The following is a 14,532-nucleotide window of genomic DNA, read 5'->3' as shown; positions in this document are numbered from 1 at the left end:
TTATTATAAATACTTTTAATTTACTTATACATAATTTTCAAATTTTATTAATTAGATTAGACGAAGTCGAGACAGCAGTCGCTTTTAGTAAAATAAATATTTTACATCAATCTTTATTGACTACCAATGAATTGTATAATTTACTAAGGAAAATAGAAAAAACAGATAAAGTTATATTCCCTGTAACTATGGATCATTTAATTAAGATAGAAAATAGTAAAGACATTAAAGCATATGTAAAGGGCAAACGATTAACTTTTATCATGTCAGTAACAATGTTCAGTCGGACACCTATAACTATTTTTCCCTACACCCTATTCCTATGTATAATCCAAAGCTTAATTTAACTTTCCTTTTAACTCCTAAACATTCCTACATCCTTGCGAAGGGATTGAAAACCGTACCATTATCTCAACCTTGTAAAGAGATAGACCAAGGAAAATTCTTATGTCATGAAGATTATATGTCTGTACAAAACGAAGATAAATGCATCGAAGATCTGATAAAGTTTTGTACACAAATAACGTCGTGTGCACCAATACCAGTCGAATCTTTCGACGTAAAGATCAAAGCTATACAACCAGACTCCTGGATAATCAACACCGGAGTTCACACACTGCTAACAGAATATTGAGAAAGCGATAAAAGCCAACATAACATTATCGGCACATATATCATAACATTGGACAACGATTGTAGAATCGAAGTTGGGAAGATAACGCTGAAGAAACAAACACGTCTTCAGGTAGCATCAGTAATGTCCCGCAGTATGCCGAGCATCCACCTGCCCAACATAGTTCCTCCAAAGAAAACAATGCAGCGCAAGGCGCTTAACTTGGATCAAGTAAATATGGAAAACTTGCAGTTTCTTTCTCACGCATTAAAAAGTGAAGTGATAACAAGTGAAAAGCCAATAGACATAGAGAATACATATATACAGTGTTAGTCTAGGAACTATAATAATCTACGTAATCCTAGTTATAATATTTCTTGTTCTTGTATACTGTTACAGAGGCAAAATTATGTGTAATCAAAATCATCATCCTAAATTTAACAAAAATTTAAATGACGATTTTGAACTTAAGGAGGGAAGAGTTACGCATCCTGCTAGGCCTCTACAAACAATATCAATAGGTTAGAGAACAATAATCAATGGGTTAGAGTTACGGTGTCAAATGCTAGTTGGTCAATTACTGTAACTTTAATGAGCGCCAAAATTATAACCACTTGATTTACGATTACTTGTTCACTGTTAAGACCATTCATGAATACCATTGTCTCGGCTTGATGCTCTGCGAGCACATCTTTGTTTTAATTAAATTTTTTTTTTTTTTTTTAAATAAAGCATCTGTGCATTAATTTGACTATGTAATGACTACTGAATTACCCCAAAGATCTGCAGTATTTTTTACATTAATACTATTCAAAACTTTTAAATAACAGCAATATTCGCGATCGGGGCCCCTTACTCTTCCACTATTAATTATACTCCAAGTCATTTTAATTTTATCATTACTATTTTTAATCTACTACTATTTTTAATAAGAGGAGTTCGTGGCTTAGTTTACAACAGCCGCACGGATCGATCTCTGTGGTTAAGCTACGCTTGCCGAGGTCGTTCCGTGGATGGGTGACCATCTTATACATATCGAGTTCCTCCGTGTTTCGGAAGGCACGTTAAATTGTGGGTCCCGGCTGCCATTTTCGAAGATCTTTGACAGTCGTTAACAGTAGTCAGAAGCTTGAAAGTCTGACAACCAGTCTTACCGAAGGGTATCGTGTTAGTATCTAAGTAACTGGGTTGTGGAGGTCAGATAGGCAGTCGCTCCATGTAAAACACTGGTATCCAGCTGCATCCGGTGAGACTGGAAGCCGACTCCAACATAGTTTGGAACAAAGGCTAAGCGAATATATATTACTATTTTTAATCTTTAAACTCAAGTAGCGAGCCTAAGCAGTTTTACAAACTATTCTAAACAATTTTGAGTAATTTTTAACGTACATCTGAAATCCTTCACTTCTATTATGATTTCTCTCTCCATATAGCTCAAAAAGCCTAGCTTTACTCTTATGTATACCTGAAGTAGCTCATTCACTAAAAGTAGCACTGTCTTGGACCCTAATCGTTCTGGAAGTAAATACTGAATCAAATTCAGAACAAAACAGTAAAAAAATATATATTTTATAACTTGTGAGCTTGAGCTTTAATTTTAATACATAAACTAGAATTCTTCAATAAAGGAGAATGGGCAAAATAGTATGGAGCCTGGGCAATCAGCGGCCAAACTTTGTTTTTTTGTTTTTTTAATGTAGTTTAGTCCTATAATTACCGTGTAGAAGTTTTATTGCCGCGACGCACTTATATGACGAACAAAATACATTTTTGTTTTTGAGCACTTTTAATAGTATAAAAACATATTTTTGGCTTATATTCGGAGATTAAATAAAAAGTACTATTTATATTATTGCATACAAATGTAGACATTATTAATATTCGAACAATCATAACATGTAAATATATAAATATCGTAACAAGTAAACATCTTGCTCTTCTATAATATATTCACTGAGACGACTTATCTGTCTTGAATGCTCAGCTTAAAAACGAGGCGTTCATAGCCAGTTGCGCTCACTGGTCGGTAAACGGTCTGTTGGTTAAGCAACCGTTGGCACGGTCATTCTATAGATGGGTGACCGCATTGTGGTATTTGAACTGAGCTTCTCCGTGCTTCCGGGGGCACGTAAAAAGTCGGTCCCGGTTGTTGTCAACTAAGATAACATTCGGGCGGCTTGAACAACTTTGAAACTGGGTGAACCATATGATAGATAGATACGAGTTACGATTATTGTTCATTTTGATGGCATTGCAATCGTTATAAGAAGATGTAACGTTATTACACAACATTAAATGCATTACAGACACGAAATAATTGTATTTGTTCTATGAAATTCCATTATATTTACATGTCAATATATTGTTTCCTGAAAGGATTGCAGCGAAACGTTCTTAGTAAAAGTTGTTCCTAGTTATCATTACTTTAATTTGACACTACTTTCATTAATGGCCGCCGACCGCCCAGGAGTGCCCATTCTCCTTTATATTAAAAGCTCCAGAAATAATAACAAATTTGTTTAAATTTGTTACCTTATTTAAAACATCTTCCATAATACTTTCAAAACTATCATACAACACTGAAGGAGGCCTGTATACACTCAATACAATAAACTGTTCTACCTCTACACAAGCTATTTCGGTAGTCCGTTCAACCCCCAGAATCACAGCTGGAGCTCGGTACTCAAACAATATCAATAGAATTTTTCGTTATTCTGTATGTATTAGTGAATGTGAGTGAAAGAGTGCGTGCGTAGGTGCCTGCGGCGGGACCTTACAATATTTGCAATGAGACAGCTTGCAACTCTTTTCTGTATGACCCGGTCGCAAACAGTTTATGCAAACATTGCTTTATGATGCTTTTTTTATTCGTGATTCTACATCTAAGTTTCTGAATGACTGACAAGTAAATAATAAATGGTTCTGGTAACACATTGGACATGTACGATTCTACGAACTGTACATAAGTTTAGAATTTGTATGACTATGATTTTTTGTTTTGTTTGTATCGTAATTTGTAGGTTTAGAATTAATATTATATGTAGATTTAAAGTTTTTGTTGTCAAATAATGTTTCTAATAAATCGCATCTGTTGGTTAAGAATTTTAAGAAGTCTTTTAAATTTGAAAAGCTATCTAAATTGTTTTTGTGTTCTTCCCACTCTCGGTTAGTAACAGAATCTAGTTTTCTATTTTTAATAACCCATATCTGTCCCACTGCAGGGCAAGGGTCTCCTCCCAAACGAGAGGGAGGGGTTAGGCCTTGAGTCCACCACGCTGGCCAAGTGCGGGTTGGGGACTTTGCATGCCCTCAATAAATGTATTAAACAAATTTTAGGCATGCAAGGTTTCCTCACGATGTTTTCCTTCACCGTTAGAGCAAGTGATAATTATTTCTAATACACACATAACTTCGAAAAGTCATTGGTGTGTTGCCTCGGATTCGAACCTGCGACCACTTGCGTGCGAGATGCCAACTTAAACCACTCGGCTATCACTGCTAGTTTTCTATACATCATGTAAATTATTAAGGTGTCCCAGTATTCTGTGGGATGTCCGAGAGTTTCAAGCGCTCTTAAGTTGATATTTTTATGACATTAATCATATTGCGTAATGCACCACAAGACTCTAACTGTGAGAAAAGTTAAATAACGCCTGCAAATGATTATTGACCAATAAACGCTCATTGTTATACCTGTCCATTTACAGTTGCCAAGCTATTTCATAATTGTTGGCTTTAAAATCTATGCTTTCGATAACTTTATATGCGCTGCCGCCGAGAGCGGCGCGTAAACAATGAAATTTATTAATGTTTTGAATACTACTGTTACTGTGAATTAAGGAATATACGTATCTCGGAATTCGAGCCAGTGCTGATAGTCCCCCTTGAACTGAGGCAAGTAATTTTCGGCAGACGAACGAATTCGTGTATGCAGTCAGATTGTCCATCGACGTGGGAGACAGTAGACGCGAGCGCCGGCGAGGAAGAACGCACGGTGGTGAGGAGTGCCCTCGCGCGCCCCAACTGTGCGTAGTACAGCGACTCGAACCGTTCCCTCTCGGCATACAAGATTAAAAATCACTCCTGAGTTTTTAATTGCAATTTAATTTATTTATCAGTATTTATCAATCTAAATCAATTGACATCAATATATAATTAATATTTACTACATTTAGTACATACCCAGTACATGTAGTATCAGTGTAATACAACACACCACCTGCCAGCTGAACACAAACCAAATCTGCAAGTCACTACACACCTATAACTACACAATGTCGCAATTGAGTGAAATCCAGATGACTCAGGTGAAGCTAGAGGGGCCGTCACCGGCTGGGACGCGGAGTATCCAATTGGAGGTACCGCGTCCTGGCCACGTTATGGTGACCGTGGAAGGAACACCGTCAGGTTTTTAGTCGGTATGCCCAAGTCAGCCGGAACGTCTAGCCGGCGGGAGAGCCCGACAGACCCCCGCTTTCCTCCCTGGGGCGGGACATGCAGTAATGCATTTTCCTGACGCAAAAAAAAAAAAAAAAAAAAAAAAAAAAAAAAAAAAAAAAGGTGAAGCTAGAGGAGTCATTTAGCAAGAGGATGGCTGAACTTGAGGCGCAGCTGCAAACTGGTGCTGCCAAGGACACTGTGGCCAAGGTCGCTGAAGAGTTCCGCACCTTCCGCGAACTTATGTTTGGTGTGCTTGGGTTGCTTCGACAGCAAATTAGTGAGTGTGCCCGGATGGTGGACTCCATGGAGACTAGGCACCGAAGAAAGGATCTTCTTTTCTTGGGGATCCCAGAGTCAGCAAAGGTCGACCAACAGTACATTGCTTCGACCATACTCAAATCTAAGATGGGGTTGCCTGACATCTCACCAGCCTCCATAAGACACTGTCACCGGATTGGTGCCCCCGGGGGTAAGCATCACCGACCCATTTTGGTGCGCTTCACGAGTGCGGATACCCGGAGCGCAGTTTGGCGTGCCAAGGCGAAGCTGCGTGGAACGTCTATTGCAGTGAAGGAGTTCCTGACGCGGACCCGGCAAATTGTTTTCGCCAAGGCACGTCAGCACTTCGGCATGAGGGACTGCTGGACCCAGGACGGCGTCATTGTTGTGAAGGTCGCCGACGGTAGCCGTCACAAGGTGATAACTACCGATGAGCTGAACGCGTTGGCGGCCAAGCATCCTAAGGTGACCGGTGCCGCTTCTTCCCATTCTTCCCAGACAGGAACAGCCAGTGCAAGTGCGGGAACATCTGCGGTTAGCTCGAAAGCACGCAAGTACTAGCCATATTGTTGTCCCAATGTTATTTGTCGGAACTGTGAAACCGTGTCGCGCTCCACAGTTTAGTTTTGTTACGCTTCCTATCTTACGTAACACGTAGTTAACGTTTACCCTCTAATTTTTATTTATCCATACCCTAGTTTTAATAATACTCTTTGTTCACTTTATTATTTACACGTTAATGACTGGTTTAAATGATTGTCAAGTGTCAACTGTCAATCTGACAACTTGACTCATACAATTTCGTTCGGAAACGTGTATAATATTTTTATTGTTTTTTTTTTCTTATGTTAGCTGGCGGGTGGTGCAGAGATGCATTTTGCACCGTAGTATTATTGTTCATCCTTTATAATAATTATTTAAATATATTTATTTATTATATTTTAATTTATTACTCATATTATATTGTTATACATGTCGGATGATGAAGCTTCTTTTTTTTCTGCTGACGATATTAGTACATCCTCGAAAGATAGTTTTTGCTCTATAACAGGCACGCTTGGAGACTTTGTGCGTCGGACTTTTGACTGTACTGGTATAAACCTCTTTAACGTATGTCACATAAATGCGCAAAGCGTCCCTAGCCATTATAATGACCTGCAGGAGGCATTCGCTGATGCCGACGTTCATGCCGTCCTGATTTCAGAGACGTGGCTCAAACCTCACCTATCCTCAACTTCTTACTCTCTCCCTGGATTCACTCTTATCCGTAATGATCGGATAGACAGGAGAGGGGGTGGTGTCGCTATCTACCTCAGAAGTGACTTCCCTTACCAAATTCTAACTTCTTCTTGTCCCACCTACTCTGCTTCGGCCGAATTTCTTTTCCTGGAGGTTTGGGTCAAAGGAGCAAAAATCCTCCTTGGCGTTATATACTGTCCCCCATCCATCGATTATTTCTCCAGTATTGAATTAGTGCTGGAATCTTTAGGGTCCAATTACTCACATCACATCATCATGGGCGATCTTAATACCGATCTCCTTTCCTCTGGCTTACCCCGTTCCTGTAAACTCCTAGACATCATTGAGTCCGCCAGTCTACACATTCTTCCGTTGAATGCCACTCATCACAATATCGATGGCGATGATACCTGGTTGGACTTAATGATGATATCTACTCCCGCCCTTGTCTCCTTTTCTGGTCAATACCCTGCTCCCGGTTTTTCTCATCACGACCTCATATACCTATCCTACATCCTCAAACCTCCCAAACCCCATCCTAAGGTTCTGTTTAGGCGCTGTTTTGGGCGTATGAACATGGCTAAATTGTGTGGGGACGCTGCTAACATCGAGTGGGAGCAGCTAACGTCAGCCCCTACGATTGACGATAAAATCGCAATTTTTAACACCGCTGTCACTAGGCTGTTTGACGTCCACGCGCCAGTCAGAAGGGTGAGACGTAAACGACCGCCTGCTCCCTGGATGACTGAGGGAGTTCGCATTGCCATGAGGCGTAGGGATAGGGCATTCGCAAAGTTCCGCAGAGACCGCTGTGACGACAACTGGGTTCAGTTCAAAGTTGCAAGGAACAGATGCAATCAGATGGTACGCAACGCTAAACGCCGACACATTCTCAGTAATCTTTCTTCCTCTTCCCCAGCCGATATCTGGAGGTTCCTAGGGACCCTAGGTATCGGCAAACAACGAAGTAACGTTCCAGACTGCACGGTTGGTTTGGATGACATCAATCTCCATTTTGCTTCCACAGTACCTCTTGATCACCAAACCACGTGCAAGACTGTCCGTTCCGTAAATAATTTACCCCGACCCAACTTTGATCCCTTCTGTTTTGCTCCAGTAACACCGGAAGATATTAAAAAGGTAATCCTGTCTATTAAGTCCAATGCAGTAGGCGCTGACGACGTCAGTCGGCATATGATCGTCGCGGCATTGGATCACCTGCTCCCCGTTATTTCCCATATCATAAATTTCTCACTTACCTCTGGTTCTTTTCCTTCTTTGTGGCGCAAAGCCTACATTATCCCGTTACCTAAAATCCCAAATTCTTCGAGCCCAGCCCACTTCCGACCCATATCAATTCTACCTTTCCTCTCCAAAGTGCTTGAGGCCTGTGTGCACAAGCAATTAACACAGTTTGTGTTAAACAACAACTTGCTTAACCCACTTCAATCCGGGTCACAGCACTACATCCGCACTCCTTAAAGTGACTGGCGATATAAGGGCGGGCATGGAAGATACTAAAGTCACCGTGGTGGCTTTGGTTGATTTCTCGAACGCCTTCAATACCGTCAGTCATGATATCCTTCTTTCCATCCTTTCTCACCTTAACATATCTTCTGGTGCACTAAATTGGTTTTCCTAATATCTCAAAGGACGCCAACAGTCGGTTCACATCGGTGACTTATCATCGAGCTGGCGTGAACTCGATTCTGGCGTCCCACAAGGCGGCATCCTCTCTCCTTTATTGTTCTCTTTTTTCATTAATCTTCTAACCGATAATCTTCAGGGTGCGTATCATCTGTACGCTGATGACTTGCAACTCTACGCGCAAGGAACAGTGGATTGTATAGCGTCAGTTGTCGGCATGATTAACAGTGACCTTCAGCACATTGAGTGTTGGTCTAGGCAGTTCGGTTTAGCTGTTAACCCTGACAAATGTCAGGCTATAGTCGTAGGCAGTAATCGCAGCATCAGTAGGCTAGGTCAGGTATCAGTACCACCGGTCGTATTTAATGGCTCCATCATCGAACTGACCCCTACTGTGAAAGACCTTGGCCTTTACTTGGACTCAACTTTGAGCTGGAGAGCTCAAGTATCTAACGTCTGCAAGAGGGTCACTGGTATACTGCGGGCTCTGTATCGTCTCAAAAACTTTTTGCCATCCACGACTAAAGCAATGCTTGTGCAGACCTTAATCTTTCCACTGATCGACTATGGTGATGTATGTTACTTCGACCTGAATGCAGATCTCCTCAACAAACTTGACCGCCTTCTCAACAACTGCATTCGATTCATCTTCAACCTCCGCAAGTATGATCATATATCTACTTATCGCTCCCAGCTTAGGTGGCTGCCCATTCGTGAGCGTCGTAATTTACGTGCACTCACGACTCTCTTCTCTTTTCTCACTTCTTCTACTCCCCCAGCCTACCTAACTTCCTACTTTCAATATCTGTGTGATAATCACAACCGTAACCTTCGTTCCTCTAATAATCTTCTTCTTCTCAGTCCGTCACACACTTCTGGGTTTGTCAACTCTTCTTTTCCTGTCCAATCTGTCTTATTATGGAACGCGCTCCCTCTTGAAATCAGGATGTCCACTAACCGTCTTACGTTTAAGAGCAAAGTTCGGGATCTCCTGCTAAAACAAGTTGCAGAATCGTCACACTTATCTTAGTTTGTATTTATGAAGTATTGTATATATATATATATATAATATATATATACAGGGTGTAAATGACAGCTAACCGAAAACTTTACTGGTAAGTTTGTGACACTGTATGCGCGATATTTACTCCAACGATATTTCTCGGAAATGATTGGTTCCCGAGTTAGTCATTTTTGAGCGTTCAATGTATAGTGAACAACGCAATGTATCTCCGCGCATGCCTACGAGATTTCTGGTGGCGTCGGCGCGCTGAGCGACGACATGTCGCGACGCGTCGTAGGTACGTACGCGTAACCACCACGTCTATGCGCTCACTAGTATGCAACGCTATCATTAGATAACAATCTTATGTATCGTTTATGGTATCGTAAGTAGGCCCGTATGTAACAATAGCTCATAGTAAAATTGTAAGTAGGTAGGTACCTACTTGGCTTACGTGAAATCAAACAATAATAGCAAAATGTAACCAATAATAAGAAAGTGCTAAAACAAATTGTTATCAATGTCTATCAACACGCAAATACCTGGTGTATGGCGAGAGTTTGAGTACCTTTGAATCCGGACGTACAGGTGCAGAGCACGCCGTGCACTTCCACGTGCTTCACCATACATAACACATCAACATTTCTTCCTATTTACGAACACAACTGCACTTCGAAAACAATAACAACAAAAATAATAACAATAAAAACACTAACAACTCAAAACCGGAACAATAACAAGTAATAATAAACAACAGTTCACACACGACACGATGAATAGGACATAACGAATGACACCGGTGAAGAGCTTCCGTCTTCCGCGAGCGAATTGCTCGAACTATCAATCAAAGAGAGCCGCCGGCGCGGGCGCCTCTCCGCTCACTCGCGCCGCCCCTCGCCCGCGCCACCCGCTCCCTCCGCGCTGTCCGCACGCGCGCCGCCGATTTGGTGACGAGCGATAAATGTGTGATATCTTATTATTACACGTACAAATACATACAGAACGACAAAAAATCCTATTGATATTCTTTAGCGCTATAAAAATCTCTAATAAACAATTTAACATGTATTGTCGCTTTGTTCCATTTGTTCTTGCAAAATTCTATTCAATATTTACACGCTCATTCATACTTCGCGGTGCGACTCGAAAAGTAGATGGCCGTAGTGACGCGTGACGCCGCGACCGCGCGTGGATGTTACATAGATGGGATGCGACAAAATGGATGCTAAGTAATTCTTCGGGGATTATGAATTATGATAAGTTAGTATCTCTGATAAAAATATTAATGGATATTGATTGTTATCATTGTTATGTACCTACATTTTTTACGGTTATTCCCGTTCGCCACCCCCAGTATTGCCCCCTCCGGTGGCGACTGGGAATTATTCTAAAAAAACATCCCAGTCGCCACCTCCGGGGGCAAGCGGGATTGTTGGTTAGTAAAAATCCCAGTGGCCACCCCTAAATATAGTTAACATAAAAACTAGGTAGCATATCTTTATTTTTTTTGGAATGACAAAGAATGTTAATTTTATTAAATTTCTGATTAAAAAATAGAAGTACGTAGGGTTAATTAAACGAGAGAGTTACAATATTTATAAATTGGTAGAAAATTAAACAAACATTATTTTTTACTATTTTTATTTTCAAAATCAACAATTTTAAACACAAATCCAAAATCACAGATAATTAGGTACTTTCAATAGAATATAAAATATTTCTTAAAATATACTTGAAAAAACAATTCTCCGCCTTCTTAAATCTACATTTTCATTTCCAAAATCAACAAGTTTTATACGAATTCTAAACAATCACATCAACAAGTCAACAATCATTTCTATAGGAAAAAAAATATTATTAGAAAATACACATAACAAATAAAGTATTACTCTGCCCTAATAAAAAAATATTTTTAACAAAATTAAAAGTATGCACTAAGCATAATGAGTATTTTCAAATAATCACCGACATAACGAGACTCTACCCTACCCTAATCAGTATTAGAAAAAATCACAGATGCGTCCTCTCAATTAAATTCGTCATTAATGTACTCGTATCACAGAGTTTAATTTACCATACCTCTTATGCTTTTTTTTACCTTTTTTTATTAATTTTCATTGCCAAGAAGCCTTAATGCCTTACAGTTTCTAAAAAATGACCTACTGATATATCGCCATGTAACAGCTCTAACTGAGTTTCCAAAATAAATTGATCAGTAAGGACATTATTTTTCTTTCTTTTTTTAAAAGGTGTCATTTTGGTTTTATTAATGTTATCACAAACACTGAAATATGCAGAATCTTTAACCAATACATTTAATAAATGAATAATATTAGGGTTCTTTTTTCCAATTTCTTGGTTTAATTTGTGATTCCAAGCTTCCAAGAAGTTAGTGGTCCTATGCTGCTCTCCGTAAGCACACCAAATTGGTATAAATTCTTCCTTCAGCCATTGTTCTTCAAAGTATTTTCTGAATTTTTTTAAATCCTCCTCTTGTGTACTGTAGCGAGTAATATACTTCCAGCCGTTTGAAATTTCGTGTGCAGGCAATAACGGTAGAACTGCACTTAGTGCAACCTCTCTTATTTTCTTCACATCTTTTGATTTTGTAATTTGAAGTTTACGGGCCTTCTCCCAAACCGCTTTATTATAGTGATAATAGCATCCTTTTGTGTTAACTTGCGGAAATAAATTCTTTATAGCAGTCATTGCCGCTTTTTCGAAGTCAGTTTTGTATTTAACCGGATTCCAGCCGGGGATTTGAGATTTTATCATGGAAAACAGAATGAAGTACGATTTCACGTTTCTTTCACTCATAAGAGCGTAAACAATAGGCATTAAATTCGTACTATTTGATGTACTTCCCATATCTGCATGTATAACATATAGCTGCGAAAAAGGTTTCGGACAACTTTTAAAAGTTCCGTCACTGTAAAAATCAGTCGCTTTGCAAATTGAAAGTTTAGCTTTTTCTGTGCAGAAAGTTAGAATTCGGCTGTCACCATCAGCATAATCAGCTAGTAAAAAAATTGTGAATTGGTTCGGGACTTCAACGTTTCTTACTAGCTGCGGCTGTAGACACTGTACTCCGGCTTGTGCATTCCTAAATCTGTACAAGGATGATTTCACGCTATTGAATGTTGGTATCTTGCACACCAAATCTAATCCGCTGTTTTCTAATGTTGCAATCATATTATTATAGGACTGAGGAACTGCCGGGTAATTCCCTTTGATAATTTCTTGTTTGCAGGAATAAAGCCGCTCATCAATTTCATTTTTTAGGAAATCTGGAGTACATAAATGCGGCGTTTCATTTACGATATTATTATTCTGCGAAGGAAAAAAGATTTTATTAAAAAAATAATTTGATTATTAAATAAGAGTATAGGAATCAGGGTACGAAATTATAATCGATCCAGTAGTTTCGGATCCTATTCGTTACAAAAAATCTCTTTATAATACAAAGCAAAAGATATTGCTTACGATTAATAGGCATACAAGTAGAAAAACTTACACGGATCTTTATAACTCCTTTGCATTTCTTTTTTCGCTGGCTGCATTCCCACAAACTTAGTCCACTTGGGTATTTTTTTTTCACATAATATTGGTGGCCACCGTGAAGCAAAACAACACCATGTTTTCTTTTAATATAAATTAATGACACTTCACCCGAGTTAGTACACGATGTACTTGACCCTGACATGGTTAGGGATGCACTAATAATGATAAGATTAGAAATGCCACAACGCATTGCCAGCCGATACTTGTTTTACATTTTAGATCTAAATGCATTGTACTTAAAGTTTAGTTTTGCAAGAATCACTCATAAAACCATCCCCATCAAGCCCAATAAAAAGCTGTGTTTTTAAAGATTTATGACCTTCTGTCCATTGTGGCTGTTTTGGCTTTTCGGCATGTTTGTTATAGGTAAAACAAAGCACACGGCCTATTTTATGGTTTATTCCGAGACGTGAAATGTTGGTATACAAAGGACATCGGCATCTTCAATTGAGCTACTTGAGTTTAAGTAGCAAAACAAAAGGATTAGTGATCCTTTCTCACGATAGTTTTGGCTTTTCGGCGCACGTGTCATCGGCGGGTCGCCGCTGCGCAAGGCGCTCGCGCCGCTTCTATTTTATGGTCTTAAAGACGTGAAATATTAACAAAGGACATCGGCATGAAGATAAAGCACAATAGATTATTAGTACATATTTTGTTACGTTATCCCAAAAAATAAAATGACGACCAGCCTGAGTAATGGACTCGACTGTCGGGTTGTAATATATTGTTGCTATGAAATTGGGGCATATAGATTTTTGCACCTAATTTGGCATTAGCAGTGAATGTGTTAATTATTGTTCTACGCAGCGGAGATAAGGATTTTGAGAGGAGCTGGGTGTTGGGCATAGAATGTGTTAATAAAAAACTCATTTACTTTAAACATTCTGTGATGTGAGTAAATTAATCATATTTTACTGTCCTCTCAGTCGTCTGCCTCACGTCGGTAATTATTTTAAAATCATTCCAAAAAAATATAAAGATAATATAGCATTTATTTTAACTATTATTAGGGGTGACTACTGGGATTTTTACTAACCAACAATCCCGCTTGCCCCCGGAGGTGGCGACTGGGATATTTTTTTAGAATAATCCCCAGTCGCCACCGGAGGGGGCAATACTGGGGGTGGCGAACGGGAATAACCGCATTTTTTATGGTTTAATTAAATAAACGTTTCGTGTTTATTTTATTTCCTTTAAGCTGATTTTATGTTATAAATATCAAAGTATTTTAAACTTACATCAATAATGTTTGTAATGTTATTTGGTATTTGAATAAAACTACAATGCAACCAGTAACAACTGTGGCAAGTAAAAATAGTAATGCCACATCAATATTTTATTGAATCTAATCTCTCGCTGGGATCCTAACTCGTCGCTCGTCACCAAATCGGCGGCGCGCGCGCGGACGGCGCGGAGGGAGCGGGTGGCGCGGGCGAGGGGCGGCGCGAGTGAGCGGAGAGGCGCCGGCGGCTCTCTTTGAATTGAATGATAGTTCGAGCAATTCGCTCGCGGAAGACGGAAGCTCTTCACCGGTGTCGTTCGTTATGTCCTATTCATCGTGTCGTGTGTGAACTGCTGTTTATTATTACTTGTTATTGTTCCGGTTTTGAGTTGTTAGTGTTTTTATTGTTATTATTTTTGTTGTTATTGTTTTCGAAGTGCAGTTGTGTTCGTAAATAGGAAGAAATGTTGATGTGTTATGTATGGTGAAGCACGTGGAAGTGCACGGCGTGCTCTGCACCTGTACGTC

The 14,532-nt window shown here is 39.6% G+C and overlaps 1 protein-coding gene across 1 annotated transcript; it reads right to left on the bottom strand.

The window, feature by feature from the left end:
• Positions 1–11,052: 11,052 nt before the first annotated feature.
• LOC142985914 (uncharacterized) lies at positions 11,053–12,924 on the bottom strand. Its single transcript, XM_076134156.1, has 3 exons — positions 12,736–12,924; positions 12,285–12,551; positions 11,053–11,058 (listed from the first exon to the last, which is right to left on the bottom strand). The coding sequence occupies exons 1-3, from the start codon at positions 12,922–12,924 to the stop codon at positions 11,053–11,055; spliced, it is 462 nt and encodes a 153-aa protein (XP_075990271.1).
• Between the last annotated feature and the right edge of the window lie 1,608 nt (positions 12,925–14,532).

Source organism: Anticarsia gemmatalis, chromosome W (genome assembly GCF_050436995.1).
Source record: "Anticarsia gemmatalis isolate Benzon Research Colony breed Stoneville strain chromosome W, ilAntGemm2 primary, whole genome shotgun sequence".
NCBI lineage: Eukaryota > Metazoa > Arthropoda > Insecta > Lepidoptera > Erebidae > Anticarsia > Anticarsia gemmatalis.
This window is presented reverse-complemented; position numbering and strand designations above follow the sequence as displayed.